General features: G+C 38.5%; 3 protein-coding genes across 4 annotated transcripts; 2 read left to right on the top strand and 1 right to left on the bottom strand.

The window, feature by feature from the left end:
* Positions 1-29: 29 nt before the first annotated feature.
* Positions 30-2,187, top strand: tmem258 (transmembrane protein 258). Its single transcript, XM_084933566.1, has 4 exons — positions 30-154; positions 441-550; positions 1,791-1,919; positions 2,015-2,187. The coding sequence occupies exons 1-3, from the start codon at positions 152-154 to the stop codon at positions 1,915-1,917; spliced, it is 240 nt and encodes a 79-aa protein (XP_084789692.1). The 5' UTR covers positions 30-151; the 3' UTR covers positions 1,918-1,919; positions 2,015-2,187.
* Positions 2,188-2,573: 386 nt separating this feature from the next.
* tmem138 (transmembrane protein 138) lies at positions 2,574-5,661 on the bottom strand. 2 transcript variants are annotated; one of them, XM_084933564.1, is made up of 5 exons: positions 5,508-5,661; positions 4,444-4,976; positions 3,604-3,775; positions 3,440-3,515; positions 2,574-3,353 (listed from the first exon to the last, which is right to left on the bottom strand). In XM_084933564.1, the coding sequence occupies exons 2-5, from the start codon at positions 4,569-4,571 to the stop codon at positions 3,241-3,243; spliced, it is 489 nt and encodes a 162-aa protein (XP_084789690.1). In that variant the 5' UTR covers positions 4,572-4,976; positions 5,508-5,661; the 3' UTR covers positions 2,574-3,240. The 2 variants fall into 2 exon arrangements, with proteins under 2 accessions (XP_084789690.1, XP_084789691.1); XM_084933565.1 differs by lacking the exon at positions 5,508-5,661 and adding an exon at positions 5,229-5,468.
* Positions 5,662-5,711: 50 nt separating this feature from the next.
* cracr2b (calcium release activated channel regulator 2B) lies at positions 5,712-16,233 on the top strand. Its single transcript, XM_084933567.1, has 18 exons — positions 5,712-5,988; positions 7,682-7,938; positions 8,238-8,349; positions 8,448-8,595; positions 9,456-9,602; positions 9,700-9,790; positions 9,876-9,971; positions 10,050-10,237; positions 11,501-11,572; positions 12,244-12,298; positions 13,397-13,476; positions 13,572-13,692; positions 13,914-14,040; positions 14,166-14,247; positions 14,320-14,434; positions 15,120-15,227; positions 15,319-15,395; positions 15,884-16,233. Exons 2-18 carry the CDS (start codon positions 7,684-7,686, stop codon positions 15,966-15,968), a joined length of 1,959 nt encoding a protein of 652 aa, XP_084789693.1. The 5' UTR covers positions 5,712-5,988; positions 7,682-7,683; the 3' UTR covers positions 15,969-16,233.
* The last annotated feature ends 14 nt before the right edge of the window (positions 16,234-16,247 follow it).

Here is a 16,247-nt window from a genome sequence, read left to right as displayed (position 1 = left end):
CACTCAAAGAAATAAGCGCCTGAAAGGCTAAAATGAGCAGGGAGAATTTCCCCTTCCTTAAACGTCATCTGTGCGTCAGGATACCAGGAAGTGTTAGTCAGTACGTGGCCTTTTCATCTGTGCAGCAGCAGGAGCTCCGCTTCATTACAAAATGGTAGCAACTGTAGCTTTAATATTATTTAATTTACTTTGACTCTTAAATATAGACGTTTTATCTTTGAATGTGATTCTGCAATGAACCAGTAAAAAATGAGTTTTATATGAAACCTTGTTATCAGTGAAAATAATTGACGTTAGCCGATGTGTTAGCTAAATGAGATACTAGCTCATTTGCAGCACTCCTTTGAAGATTCTCTGTATTATGGCTGGAGTGTGAATTAGAGCAACAACTTTTTTAACCCTTGTGCCGGCTTGTTTCTGTTTTTCTTCTGTGGCTGTAGGAACTCGAGGCCATGACCAGATACACCAGCCCGGTGAACCCGGCTGTGTTCCCCCACCTCACTGTGGTGCTGCTGGCTATCGGCATGTTCTTCACCGCCTGGTTCTTCGTGTATCCTTTTTACTTTTTGAATGTTGCAGTCGATGTACTGTAAGTTAACTTGCATCAGAGCTGGCCAAAGTCGTCACTAAGTGCAGTAATTAAAGAAAACAAGACTTCATACTGGAACTTTTTATAGTCGATGCCATTGGACAGTAAACCCCAATAATCAGATGATTGCCTGTGAGCCAGTACTTGGAGACACTGGGGTGGAAGAACCCATTTTTTTTTTTAAAGGAAGAAACGTTAGCAGAACTAGGTTTAGGGAGGGACAGCTGTCGACTGCCTGAGGGGAAGGAAGACAAAAGAGGAGAGCATAGAGGACAGACTTTGGGAAAGATGAATGTTAACAACACGAAGTAGTGGGGTGGAAACGGCTCAGTATTCTGAGCCTGTATCAGCGTAAATAATGAGCAGTTACACAGTCAAACAATCTAGCAAAACTATCAGCTTTATGAAAAAGAAAGCTGCAAGCCTGATTTTTTTTTTTTTTTTTAAATAAAGAGTTTGTCTCCCAAACTGGGGTGGGGAATATGTCTAAAATTAAGTATTGCAGGATGTGAATTAAGCCATGTTATGCAAAGACGATTAACATGGTATTGTGCGTTTCATGGCATTACCCATTTGTTTGTTTTGCAAGTTGATTTAATTTCATTAGTCTTTAGATTTCTTTATCAGCTGATATAGAGATTATGTAAATAACTGAGGCTCCGGTGAGTGGAATTAGATAATTAATGTATGCCAACCACCCTGTGCACCACACCACAGGTAGCAGAACAATGTCCAATATCTGTTTTTAGCTCCACTCACACAACAGATGGATACAGAAACTAAACACTCAGACCACAAAACCCCTGTTTATATGTTCACTTTTTAAGCATTTTACGCCATACGAATATTTTTATTTATTCAGCTATTTTTTGAAAAATACTGTATAAATCAAACTTTAATGTTGACTTTCTCAGTTAAGGATTTTTGCAATAAGTGGTTGTTAAAGAAGTAGTTTTTGATGTTAGATAAACATCTAGTTCATGCCAATTAAGCAGTGGTATCCATCTGTTTATTTTAAAAATCTTAATTTTAGATTGAGCTGTCACAATTTTTTATTTATTTATTTTTTAAATAATGAAGGCAGTACATCTTGTATAATAAACCGGTTGCATAACTATATATTCAGCAGTGCTGCATAAGAGATTAGGCTTAAAATGGAACAAAGACTCTAATCTTTGAGTTGGCCTTAACTTTTCATCAGCTATGAGGTGACATCAACAAAATACACACGGGACGTCTACAAAGAGCTGCTGATCTCCCTCGTGGCATCACTTTTCATGGGGTTTGGTGTGCTGTTCCTACTACTCTGGGTTGGGATATATGTATGAAGGTACATTCAAACTCTGTCCTTATTTTTTAAAAATGCAGTAGTTTTAATTTAGACTTGCTGAAACCATCAACACTCATTGTTTTCTGCCGTTTCAGGTGACTGACTATAAAAAAAAAAAGAAAAAAAGAAATGAAAGACACATTCCAGTGTAACAAAGGACATCACTCACAACATGAACTGGATTTTGGATTAATTGGACTGCACTGACAATATTTTGGGATCACATGGACTCTGGATTTTGTTTCACAAGTAAAGGGGATTTGTACAACCTTTGGTGTGTTTCTTTGTTCATCCTGACAGCTTCAGTGTTTACAATAATCAACACATCCCATAATGAAACAGATTTTACGGTTATATAAAGTGTTGATGTGTTGGGGTCTGCCCAGACCTGAGGTGGAACGTAACCTGTCACTTCTTTAAGAAATCCAAGGTTATTTTGACACACACGGGGCTATTCACGGTGTGTTTCAGTAGTGGCGCCTAAAACCCTCAATCCCTGATTAATCTTTGTGTTAAAAATAGAGCAGTCTGTTTCACCTTGTCTCCTGGATAATACTGACTACTCCCGAGATGAAGGATTACACTGGAATTAGAGATGGCTTATTTAATAAAAGCAGCGGAGACACAATTCAAAGATCTCCAAATAAAGAAAAGTGAGTTCACATGAAAATTTAATTATTAAAATAACAATCGTGTAAACAGCACATACTAATCTTACATAAGGCAAAAGAGACCACCTGATCTTTCACTGCAGGGGAAACCTGCTTTCCAACAAAACTATGAGTATATGCTCTTCTAAAAGCTACCCATTGAAACAGTTAAAAAAAGAACTTGCTCTACGAGGCAAAATCTGCATTTACACCTGGTCATTTTCAAAACATTCTCTCAGTGTGTTGCAGTCTTGTCTGCAACCCAAACTGATTTACAAGGCCACATAGATTAACTGACTCATCCTTATTAATACAATACTCACAAGCCACACTTGGCTTACCTGCCACTGTAAACCATTTAACCCACAGCCTCTTGGCTACAAAGAGCCAGTAAACAAACAGCAGTTGACACTTTGCTTCATCCCTGTTATGAGTTATTAAGTTCCACTTGTGTGTAATATATATATATATATATATATATATATATATATATATATATACATACATACACACACACACACACACACGTCATTGTTGCTTTGTTAGATATGGTTAATAGTGCAAGGATTTCCAAATATAAAAATGGGTTAAAAAAAAAAATCCAAAGTTAGGATTAGCTAGTGATGCCCAGTGATATGTTTTTCCACAGTCTCTTAAAAAGTGTCTCTGCTTCACTGACGAGCTCTGGCGAAGGCATCACGCAGCCACAGAGAGTCCTCATACAGCCTCGGGTCTCCCATGTACTCTGCTGTACGTTTGTATAAGTAGTAATAAAACACAGCCGCTGTTAACAGAAAGAAGCACAGTTAGTCAGTGACAACAGAATAGCTGGGGTGGGAGATGTATCTCTGAAATTAATTCGCCAATTACCTGTTCTCTGAAAAACAAAAAGAGCTTGGAGACCATCTGTCCAAACAAAACTGTTTGAATTAAGCCATCTTAGGTTCTGGCAAAAAGAAAAACAAAAGAAAAGTCTCAGAAGATGGATCTTCATATATGACTTCTAATTTGCAAACAACAGTTTGAAAGCATACCAGCACCAAGCAGTGGAAGCAGATGCTAAGGGTCAGGTAAAGAGTAGAGAATACCAGCAGGGCCCTGAACCTCTCCAGAAGCAGCGACACCAGGCCGACCTGGAACACGTACGTGTTGAACATCATCAGGAGGATGATGATCACGTTGAACAAGATGGCAATGTCCTGGATGCTACAAACACAGTTTTTTTAAATAGTTAATTTGCAGTACAGCTTTCTTTTTTATTGATATCATACCGACAAAAACTGGATTGTATGTCAGACATTAAAGTGAGACGCTGTCCGTGTAACAGCCAAAAATTCTTCTAATGAGTGCAAAATGTTTGATGGCAGGAAAACTGGCTATGTAACAGAAACCAACCACTTAATAAATGACACATAAATGGTACAAAGAGTAACCTTTCAGGAATAAAAGTATGATTTTATTATTATTAATAGATTTTTTTAGTATTAAATCAGCAAAAGCCTGGGCTTTAAGTCGTCTATAGCATTAGATGAGAAGAATTAGATGATTAATAAGCAAGGGCTAAACTTGCATCTGAAAACGTTAAATATTTAGTGTAACCATCACATTTTAGTACTTATTAACCTATTAAATTTAGCAGTAACATTCATTATAATGCACTAAAAACAAGAAAAGCAAGTGACATAAACACAAAAAATGCACATTGTTAGAACATCTATCAAATTCTTGAGATCTCAATTCATATAATGAAAGATGACATCAAATATCTCTAACTCTGTATGTAGTAAAAAAAAAAAATTTGAGAAATTGTGCATGTGTTTGGTAATCGATTATAAAATAATTCAATCTCATCAGCACAGAGCTCTGTGACTCACATGAAAAGCACAAGTTGGATGACAGCTGCTCCTCTCAGAAGTTCACTGAAAGAGTTGACAAAGAGGTCATAGGCCAACAGTGTCAGCTGGATCAGCAGCACCAGTGAGTAGTTGCCGGTCTGAAGCATCTTCAAGGGCTGGTGGTGCAACCCCACAGCTCCACTGTGTATTCTCTTCAAAGTCTCCTTCTACTGTTGGATTTTCTTGGTATTTGGTGGTGAAACCGACGTCTTTGGTCAACTCTACCCTCCTACATACTTCAGCAAGAAACGACTTATCTGGAGCAAGACATTAATGAGCCACAATAATCCATTTGCAGTAAGCACTGGTCGCTTTTACGTTAAATTGTACATATTATATTCTCCAATCCGGTTTGCTCCGCTGTCACTGAACATGTTAGTTGTCCTAGATGAAAAAAATATCTCTGCGATGAGTGCCGCCTGTCCAAGATATCTGATGAAATGTATTCAATCCTGCCAAAAGCAGCATGCTGACATCTCAGATGTGGGAAATCTCCAGATATGCTGCACTACCTGAGAGGAAGAAGAGAAGCAACTGAAACAACAAAGACATTTTAAAAGCGATAAAAATGCCCACCTCGTCCAACTCATATCTTAGCCCGCTAGCCATCTGCACTGTGAACGAGGGGTTGATGAAATTTCTGTCTCAGTCGAGCCAAATAAGCATTGAACCTAATCACGTTAGGTCAACGTGCTCATGTTGTTACACAGGCGGGTATGGAAAGGTCACTACTAGGATTATAGATCTGACCCAAGTAAACTTACTCAGACTGAAACACCTCTTGTTTAGTCGCTGTTTTCGAAGTACTCTTTCTTGTTTTCTTTTCATCTATCTAATCTACATCTTACGGTTGCCCTTTTAGTCCAGTCTGGAGTTAATCCAAAAGACGGATAATAGAGGAACTATAGGCTTATCTTTTCCACAACAAATCACCCTGCTGGCGATGAACTCCCTCCAGACACGTTTGCTACGCTAACACAACATTGCTGCTCATTGTTACGCAAGCAGGCTTTACAAACATAATTTAACTGACATATACTTACGAGAAAAAATGATGAAACCAAGTCTACGTGAGGCAGAAAGCACCAATAAATCACAAAAACCTCTCTTTTTATTCGCAAACGCCGCTATTCAAGCATCTACTTCTGATTTTCGGCACTAGCAGATGTATTTCCGCTAATTCCATGGTAACGCTTCTTGTTACCGTAATAACGGTAGTACGTTTTTTTGCGAGCTTTAAGCAAAAATACAAAATTCCCAAAGTAATTAATTTTCACCAATTTGGCAGGGCATTAATGTGTATCGTGGAAACTTGGACGGTTGCTTTCTAAAAACTGAACGAATAAGCGTAACAACTTAGTAGAAATTTCCGAGTGTCTCAAATCCGCCTTGCTGCGGCATATATTACGGTAATCTCCCTGTCACGCGAGGTCGTCACTGCCACCCAGCGGCGTGAGTAAGTCTTTGAATGCCTCCGAGGTGATCAAAGGTAATGACTGGAGACCTGAGTTCAGCACACCGCAGGTAAGTTGTGAAAGTTTCTTCAACTTCCTAGAGTTGTCAAACAGCGCAGTAAAGCGAGTCACTTAGAAATGCTATTCGTCGCGCTAATCGCCACCTTCTCTGTGTTGTGTCAAGTTGACAACATGTTGTTTTGTAGTGCAGGTTCTCTTCCCCGTTAATAATAAATGCACACGTCTCCTTTCGCTGGTTTTAGTTTCCCGTGCTTGACACTTTGCTCTAAAACGGGGCATATTTACTCACTTTAATTAATTGTGAGTGATCTTGCTAAATTACAGCCATCAACGCTGAACTGCATTTTACAAACTGTCGCATTTAATGAAGAGGAACTCAGCACATGTTCAACATATGTTCTAAATACATTCACACAGTCAGACAGGATGTGATCTAATGCTTGACTCTTAAGTTTGCCTCAGTTATTTTTGTACCGTACAGCATGTTGTCTCAGTCCCCGGGGCTGCCTACATTTGCACCAAACTTAGAGCTTACTAAGAAGTGTTTTTAAGTGCTTAAAAGTTTTGATATGACCTTTGGCTTATTGGGAATCTGAGGTGTCATACAAAATCCTCAGCATACAGTGTTTACACAGGTCTCTTATCTGAAATTGCAGTATATCCCTTATTACACCCAAGTTTTGAAGGCTTCATAGATAATCAGTACGATAATTTACTGCGATAATCAGTGTTTTGGATTTTTTGCCTTCATAGATAGCACACCATGTAAAGAAAGGCAATATTTTATCAACCACTGAGGCGGACCTTATTTTAATTCAATGTAGCTTAAGGATGTCCAGAAAGAAAGTAGTTCTTACTTCTGGATCAGTTTAGTAGTATGTTTAGTTGTGTTTACACTGAAATGGCTATCCTGAGTAATAGCAATGTCATCTTACTTGCAGAATGATCATGTGTGACGCTGGTAACCCTTATAAATCACTGTTTTATATGAACAGTCATGTTGTCATGGAGGCTGTTTTTCCCCCAACAATTCCTGCAAGTAAAATTTGTTTGCAATTGTGGTTGTTCTGACAATGCAAACAACTGCAAATGTTTAATTTGCATCTCCTCTCCCGTAGCTATCCTCCCTCCCATTCGAGGACACTAATTCTTTTCACATGACACCATCCTGTTTTTTACCTTCCACGCATCCTGGTGCTCATTCATAGGTTAGATTTTTTTAATCTATATAAACAGTGAGGACAACAGGCTCGTCTGAATGAGGAGTTCTTGCCAACCCTTTCAGGGGATTCAAATTTATCTATGAAAATGTTTATAGAACAAAATGTGTTGTATGAAAACCATTTTCTTTATCAAAGTGTGTCACACTGCATTCCTAAAAAAATGTCCTAAAATGTAGCATAGACACGACTGATCAGACAGCCGGTCACAGGAGCTCACATGATGTGTAGAGTCAATAGCTAGTTTTTTCTGCACCTCTTGTTTGACAAGGGAGGGTCAAGGTCCTGTTTCTTGCACTATCTTGCAATACTAAAAAGTAGACCCAAAAATGTAAGCAAATGTAATTCTAAAATTGTGCCGGACAAGCAGCGTTATTCATGGATGAATAAATTTAGCATAGTTGAAATATTATTACGATCGTGTGTTCACTATCATTTGATATACTAGAAGATAAGCATGTTTACATAGCCTGTACTTAATGATAGACACATTCAAACCCACACCCATCTGTCTCTGTGCAGCAATGTCTAAATGGCTGGACGATGATGAGGTGCTGGTGGGTGAAGGCAGTGGCGAGGCAGTGCAACTGAGCCCCAGAGCGCGGACTCTGCCTCCTGGGAGCCCCAGATCAGGCCACGGGCGTAGTCCACTAGCTTCACCCCGCAGCAGGGAACCAGTTCCACTGAGCCCGCTGGCAAAGACCATGAGCAAGGCCAAACAGCTGTTTCTGCTCTGTGACAAAGAGGGAAAAGGGTTCATCACAAAGCAGGACATGCAGGTGAGCAGCTAATGTGGTAGAGGAGCCACATTTAGACTGACTGCAGAGTCTTGAACTTTGTCATCTCCTCTACTTGCTCAGTTTTCTATGCATTAATGTTTTGTATTTTCATGATCCTCCTTTTCTTCTTGCCTTCTCTTTCTTACTTTTTAACTTTATTTTAACTTATTTTCAGCTTTCATGACCTCGTCCTTCTAATTATTTTTGACGGTTTCTCAAAGCACTTTCGAAAGTCTGATTATCAAATTGATATTTGATTAAAGTTTTTCGTGTTATTACTAATATTATTGTGCTTTTAGAGGTTACAGTGGGAGTTGCCACTGACCCCTGAACAGCTAGAAACAGTCTTTGACAGTCTGGACAGAGAGGGCAATGGTTACCTCACTCCTGTGGAGTTCAACACTGGGCTCGGTGAGCACGCTGCACTCAGTCATTTTAGAACAGTTTTAAAAGCGGATGATTAAATAAGCACATTATGTAATTCCTTGGTTCTATCTTCTGTGGTGTAGGTGAGCAGGTGGAGCTGGAGGAGGTGGCAGACCTGGATCAGGATGAAGCAGAAGAAGAACTGGACGAGGCGGACTTTTCTGAGGACCCCAGTGCTGTTAGATTTGTAAACATACTAATGGAGCTTGGCACTGACAAACTTTTCAAAGAGTGAGTACTCTGCCCTAAAATCTTTACCATTAGCTTCCCTTTAAACTGTCCACCAAGATTTCCCCATTCAGTTTCACTGCAGCAGCTGCGTACAGTAACCTCACCTTCATCCTCAAATGTTAGCATATACACTATGTTCATACTGTTCTCATAAAATGGTTTAAATGCATCATCTGCTGCTTATCTTCTGCAATTCATTTATTTAGTAGAAACATGAAAATTAACTACATAATGTAGTTTTACCTTTAAAACAAGAACTCTTCAGTCATTTGCCACTATTTTCATGTGAGGGTATTAGGATGTTGGTAATTTTAAAGTTTTGAATATAATTTAGTTTACTGTAGTACACATTTATTATAGTATAGTCTATATGCTAACATATTTACTGAACAATGTTATAGTGAGAGATATTTATGTTTTGTCTAACCTTTGCACAGATGAGGAGGATAAAGATAATGGAAACACTTTTAAATATAAAACATAGTCTAGCAGAACTAATTGCAACTTTGTAAATATACATATATTTAAATGTAAACCTTTTTTATGTGTATCTGCTAGATACTTTTAGGTACAGCTTGCTAAAACTAGATTGGGTTATATTTTTGCTGAAAAATTGACACCAGGCGTGGTCTTCTGCTACTTCAAGGTTTAATGTAATGTGCATTAGGAGATGGTAATGTTTCAAAGGACTGTTTATTTAAAGGAATCTTCAAGGACTTCTTCAATATGTAAATGTATTCATGCAGTTCAGCATTTAAACTCAGCACCTTCTCTTTTCATGTAAACAAGTGATGTCGTGCAGTCACAGTTAGTTTTGTTTTTCGGTCACATTAACAGTTGTGTATTGTGCTGTCTGTCAGTCAGCAGGAGCTGTGTACTCTGTGGTGTGAGCTCCAGAGAGACCGACCAGAGATGCTGAGCGTCCTAGAGGGCATCTTGGTCCATGCAGTGTCCCATTTACAAGACACCATCAAAGAGAGAGACAGTCTGGAACAAGCCTTACGCAGGTCGCACCTTCCTTCCAATGCATTCATTTTAAGTAGTTTAACTGTGAGTGTTTGGATTATGCTGAGATTTTGTGTTGTTGTTTTTTTTCTGTATTAGACGGGAGAGCGAACATGATCAGGTTGTTCGGTCTATATATGAGGAAATGGAAAGTCAAATCAGAGAGGAGAGAGAGAAGCTCCTTGCTCAGGTATAGATATGTGGTAGTTGCACTGTTGTTCCATTTAGCAGGTGTACCTCAAATTAGCATTTAATGAATTTATTGTGAAATCAAGGACAGTATTAAACAGAAGGAGAAAGGGAAAATACTTGAGGAGGAGCTGAGGATGCGGGAACAGGAGTTGGAGAATACACTGAAAAAACAGACGGAGGTAGGCATCCGAACTGTACTCATGTCATTATGAAGGGCGTTATATTTTAATGCGAACAGGATCTGTCTTTGTTCTCAGCTTGAGACCCGAATGCGCCAGCTGAGCCACGAGCAAGTAAACATCAAAGAGCAGAACCAGCAGCTTCAGGACCTCAACATGCAGTTACAGGAGCAGGTGGAGCGCAACAAAGAACAGTTGCAGGCTGCGTTAGCTCAGCTCAACTTGGCGCAGATCAGCAATGCGCAAGAACAACTGGCCAGACAGAGGTGATTAACCAAGGTCCAGATGATGCCTTAGCACCAGCTTTGAAGTCATTAAAAACTGTGTGTCTGCATGTGGTATGGCTGAAACTTTTTTTAAAATTTTAATTTCATTTACTTTAATTTATTTGGCACCAATTCAATACGACAGGCCCCATGCCCTGCATATTGTAAGGGAGATAATATTAGAAAGAAACCCCAACAATCACACAACCTTCTATAAGCAAGCACTTTGCAACAAAAGGAAGGAAAAACTCCCTGTTAACACAAGAAACCTCTGACTGAACCAGGCTCAGGTAGGGGCAGACATCTGAGTCAGTCAAGAGTTTGAGTGTGAAGAGAAGGATTATAAATTCTATTCTGAATTTAACAGGCAGCCGATGAAGAGAAGTTAATATGGGAGAAACATGTGCTCTTTGTTTCTAGTCCTGGTTTGTACTCTTGTTGCAGTGTTCTGGATCAACTGAAGGCTTATCAGGGAGTTTTTAACAACCTGATAATAGTGAATTAGAATACTGTAGCCTACAATTAATAAATGTAGAAGCTATTTTTTTCAGAATCACTCTGAGACAGGACGCTTCTGATTTTAGAGGCACTGTGCAAATGAATGAAAGCAGCAATTAAAGAAAATATTTGTTTAATGTGCTCGCTGAAGGACGTATTTTAGATAGTAGTAGTTAAGTAGTAGATTTTTATCATCTGGCTTCATGGATAAATAATGCTGGGTATCATCTTCATAACTATGAAAATGTATGCAGTGTTTTTTAACAATATTGTTTAAGGGAAGCATGCATAATATTAAAAACTATTGGTTCCAGCTCAGAGCCCTGTGGAGCTCCATGACTAACTTCCATGTTTTAAAAAGATTCCCCATTTTCATGATTATCTATGATTTAAACCAGTGCATCTCACATATATCTCTACCATATGTATTAAAGGCCCTTTAAGACAAGCAGTGTGTTCTAATCTCTAGTAAAATGTTGTGGTCAGTGGTATCAAATGCTGCACTGAGGTCTAACAAGACAAACATAGAGATGAGTCTGCTGTCAGAGGCCACTGGAACATCATTTGTAACCTTCACTAGTGCTGTTTCTGTGCTATGGTGAGAAGGCTGAACTCTACTTGCAAAGGATCAGTTGGCCATTTTACAACAACTCTTTCAAGATTTTTTTGAAATAAAAGATTAGAAATAGGTCAGTAATTAGCCAGTAATTAGCTAAGACATCTGGATCAAGTAAAGATTTAAAATCTTTTGTTTGCTTCACTTAGAAACGTGATGAAGGTGTCAAGGAACATGAAGAAAGAGAAAGAGAGTCTTTTGAGACAACTGGAGATATTGAGGTAAGCCTAAAACTGTCTGCTGTTTCAGTTAATGCCAAGTTCACAGACTACAGGTATGTTTGAATAGTCCAAAAATCCAGCCACACTTACACTAGACTCCTTAACACCACCATAAGATAAACTACAAAACTCATATCTTCATCTCACCTTGTTGTTTTATGCAGGTCATAGAAATGAGAACAGTCAGTTAAAAATATCACTTCATTGAATGAGACCTGTAGCAGAAAGCACATTGGCAATACAGCAATGGACATTGCTAATGTAAAGTGAAACCCACTCTATCAAATGTCAGTTTTTCCTGTGCATTTAACAAGCTGTTTTTAAAAATTCAAAACATATCAGTAGGTTATGGCATGAAATGATTTTGGGACAGCACCATCTTCTCTCCTTTCATAAGACTGGTCCGGTGTATCCTGTAATAAAGGAAGCATCAAAGCGCCTTTCCTTATTTTTTTGGAGAGTTCAAACAGCTCCTACTGCAGATGCCGTGCAGATATTTCCTTTTCACATTTCTCAGTTAGGAAGCTTCCCAAGGAAAGTGCACTATTCAAACTTACCCGTGGTCTTTTTTTTCTTTTCTTTTTTAAAATTTAATTCACCATTTGAGACACGGGTCTCCCCGTGTGAGGATGTCTCTAAATAGATTTCTTTTGTGTGTGTGTGTGTGTCAGGGATATGAACAAAAGGCTGCGAGATGAGAAAGACGCCCAACAGTCTCAGAAGAGGGTTAGTCACAGACATGCTGTCCTTCCTCCTCTGCCCTTAACATATTACCTACATAGTGAAGATGTTTGTGTGCCGTGGACACAGCAGGTTGATCCACCCTAAGCTAAAACTTGGAATAGATTCATGTTTTACATCATCTGTTATTATTTATATGGGCAGCTGTTATTTTTTGGTTATTAATTAATGTTGCTGACACAGCCTTTTGCAATGTTGTTTTTCTGTGGATGTGCTCAGTGAACTGAAGGATTTTGTTGACTAGACGTTTATTCTGTCCTGTGTCAACTTGAAGGAAAAGAAAATGTTCTATTTATATTTATGTTTATTGGTCACATTTCACTGTACAAATCCAGGTGAACTAAGTATTTTTTTCAATCTAATAAAACTTTTTCTCAGACTTTTCATGACTGATAATCTAATTTAGCAACTTTCAGCAGGTTCCGCTCATCCTCGTTGTTTCACAAAACAAACATAAAGCATTTTTGTATAAAATGTGCAAAGAATCTCATGAGTATTTATTTAAAAAAAATATCAACCTTGACGCAAAGACTGCCTCTTTCTTTATTTATCTATTGTATTTTTTTAAATCTACAAACACGAGTGCACAGTTAAAAATAAATGAATAATCATAGTTGGACTGCATTCCTGCATTTTAAATGTACACTGTAAATAGTTTACCAGTGGAAGCAAGTGGAATTACTACAGAGATCACACACTCATGAGTGCAGTCCTGTGATAAAATCAAGTACACCATAGACATAATTCAGTAGTTTGTAGAGTTCAGCACAATAACTTGAAGTAGTCGTTTTGAATGAAGCCAATATGTCCAAGTCTGTGGCTACAAAACACCCAAATCATAAACCCTCCACCACCACCACATGAGGCTTTTGTGCTGATATCCTGTGTTTGGTTTTCACCAGACATTGCACTGAGCGTTATAACCAAACACTTTGATCTCATCTGTCCAAAGTGCATCTGATTTACCTTGGATATGCACCATGCTACATCCATAAGTCTTTAATACTTTATAAATCTGTGGACGAGTATGAAATCTTAATGCTACATATTTCTTCTGCCTCACTTTCTACAAAAACCTTGTAGACTCCAAATGTCACACAGGCTTTGCAGAAGAGAGGGTCAGTTATAGGTAACTACTTACTGGAGGACAAGCCAATGAAAAGGTTTGTATAAATAGTGCATCTGTTTGTCATTTTTGCAGTGATGTAGCAGATGGATATAGGCAGCCACTAATTTTGTGTATTTATTGATTCTGAAGACAGCCGTGCTCTGCTGATGAGTTGGAGCAGGACAAAAAGACAGAGGTGACAATATCATCCAAGAAACACCAACCGTCATGTAGAGTCAGGGGTGAAAATGTTGAACAGACCCAAACTCAGGTAGGGAAAATGTAAAATCTACAAATACACATAATATATCTGAGAAATAATTATTTAATATTGCTGATGCAGCAACAAAACTGAGCAGTAATGATGGAAATTATGTTTTGAGGCTTTTGGTTTAGGGCTTAAACAACCACTGGTCACTCAAAAAAAAATTCAACTTTTCAAATATTAGATTGATCAAAATGTCACCTTTGATTCTTTTATCTGAATTCTAGAGCAAAGCTGTCAGTACTCAGCAAGTGTTCAAGGTTGTGTTTCTGGGTAACTCGGGGGTGGGTAAGAGCTCCTTCATCCAGTATTATTCCACAGGGCGCTCTGACAGTAAAGTCAGCACTACCGTTGGTAAGTCTTTCACAACGATGTACGTGCTCATCAGTGTATAGAAAACTACTATGTGTATGTTAAAGTAAATATTTGATGTATATATTGAAGTCGAGCATGAAGTCATAAGGCTTTGTGGTTCATAGGTATAGATTTTAAGATGAAGACTATAACTGTGGACTCCACCACCATCATCCTGCAGCTGTGGGACACTGCAGGGCAGGAGAGGTCAGACATGTTTACACAAGCACACAAAATCATCCGAGGTGCAGAATGTTTTACATCGAATCTGTTTTTTAGGTTTCGCAGCATCACCGAGCAGTACTACCGAAAGGCCGACGGCATCCTTGCCATGTATGATGTAACGCACTCCGCCTCCTTCACTGCAGTGAGAGGATGGATGGACTCCATCAGGGTGAGTAGGCGGCACTACCATGGTTTGATGTAAAAGCATGCAAAACAGTGGATCCTTATTTGAATATACGTGAAAGTTACTGACGTAATGGCGATGCACAAATCTCAGTCCTAACTTTGATTCCTTTTTTATATGATGACCTTTATTAGTCCCACAGGTGGGAAATTTGTTTTGTTACAGCAAAAGTGCAAAGTTATGTAGCAGAAATTAGAAAAACACTGGAATGCAATAAAATAAAATAAAATACTATATACAATACAATAAAATAGAATAGAATAGAATAATATATACAATAGAATAAAATAGAAATACAAATGCTATATACAACTGAGTAAGAAAATACAAAAGTACAACTTCGTCAGAAGAAGAATTGTATAAGAATTGCACATATAGCATATAGAATTGCACATATAGCATTTAGAATTGCACATATAGCATTTAGAATTGCACATATAGCAGTCTTATTGCACGTGTGAGGGTTTGATCAGCTGCAAAAGTCTTTGTTGTGGAGTCTGACAGCAGTGGGGAGGAAAGACCTGCGAAATCTCTCCGTCCCACACCGTGGGTGCTGCAGTCTCCCACTGAAGGAGCTGCTTAGTTTTTATATATATTATTGGGGTGACCTCTTTGGTGTATCTCCTTTATGTATAGCGTGTACTATAAACCCGCTGTATGTTTGTCTCAGGAAAAGATGTGTGAAGGTGCTGTACTAATGCTGCTGGGGAACAAGCTGGACTTGGCAGACAATCAGCGTAGAGAAGTGAGAACAGAAGAGGGTCAAAAACTGGCAGAGGTGAGGCGCATTAGACTATTCACCCAAATTTCTAAAATTGGAAAGCCACAAATGTTTAAAAAAAAAAGTCTATTTTTTTTGGGTTATACAGCAACATCAAGCTTTGTTTTATGAGTGCAGTGCCAGGAATGGATTGAACGTGGAGGAGCTAATGAATCACCTGGCAGGGTATGGCATCACATTTTTGTGATTTACAGAATCACATTATGAAAATCCTCTGGAGCATTTATATAATATTACAGATAATCCTTCTGTACTTTTCTGTTATAGCTTTGCCCATTTGTGACTTTTAAATGTAGTCCCTATTAAAAATCCTATCAAAGGCTAATAATAAATGAGAAGAGGGAGGTGCTGAGTGTAAATGTTGTCTTTTGTTTTGTTTTGTTTGTTTGTTTTATGCACGCAAATCTTCAGAGGGAGGCTTTGGTAACATTTTTAAAATTGCCATGGTAGTTGTTTTATCTGACGAATCGACAAAGGGATCAAAGTAGCAAGCAATTCAGCATACATATATTCTATCTCAGATTCCATAATAGATTCCACTACTGTTAATCTATTAATTACCTAATAAACTGGTAGCTGGATGAACTTCCTCTGATATTACAGTAAGATCACAGATTTTTCTTCTCATATGTTGCGGTTTCTGTACATTTTAGGATGTTGGTAACCCAGCATGAACGCCAGTGTGCAGATGCACTTCTACTGACTGAAACCATGCCTAAAAGAAGTTGCTGTGCATGAACAGTTGAGGACAGGCTTTTGAAAAGACTCAAACTGCCTCCAGGTGTTCTTCTTTGGTTCAGTGGAGCCATGTTGTATCCCACACCAACAGCAGATCACCACGTCGTGACGTCACATCAGGCATTTTTCTGTGAACAAGTTTACTGAATAGAATAATGTTTTCCTTTGGGTTTATGCATCTTTCAGAAATGTCTAATAAAATCTATTTTTGATGACTGCTCTTTTGTCATGTGTCTTAAAAAAAATCAGTTAAACCTTTAAGCTGCATGCTTTAAAGCA

The sequence above is a fragment of the Perissodus microlepis genome, chromosome 7 (genome assembly GCF_051167445.1).
Source record: "Perissodus microlepis isolate ML-2025 ecotype Zambia chromosome 7, ASM5116744v1, whole genome shotgun sequence".
In the NCBI taxonomy this organism is placed as follows: Eukaryota; Metazoa; Chordata; class Actinopteri; order Cichliformes; family Cichlidae; genus Perissodus; species Perissodus microlepis.
Note: the sequence above shows the minus strand (reverse complement) of the source record. Positions and strands in the feature narration are given on the sequence as shown.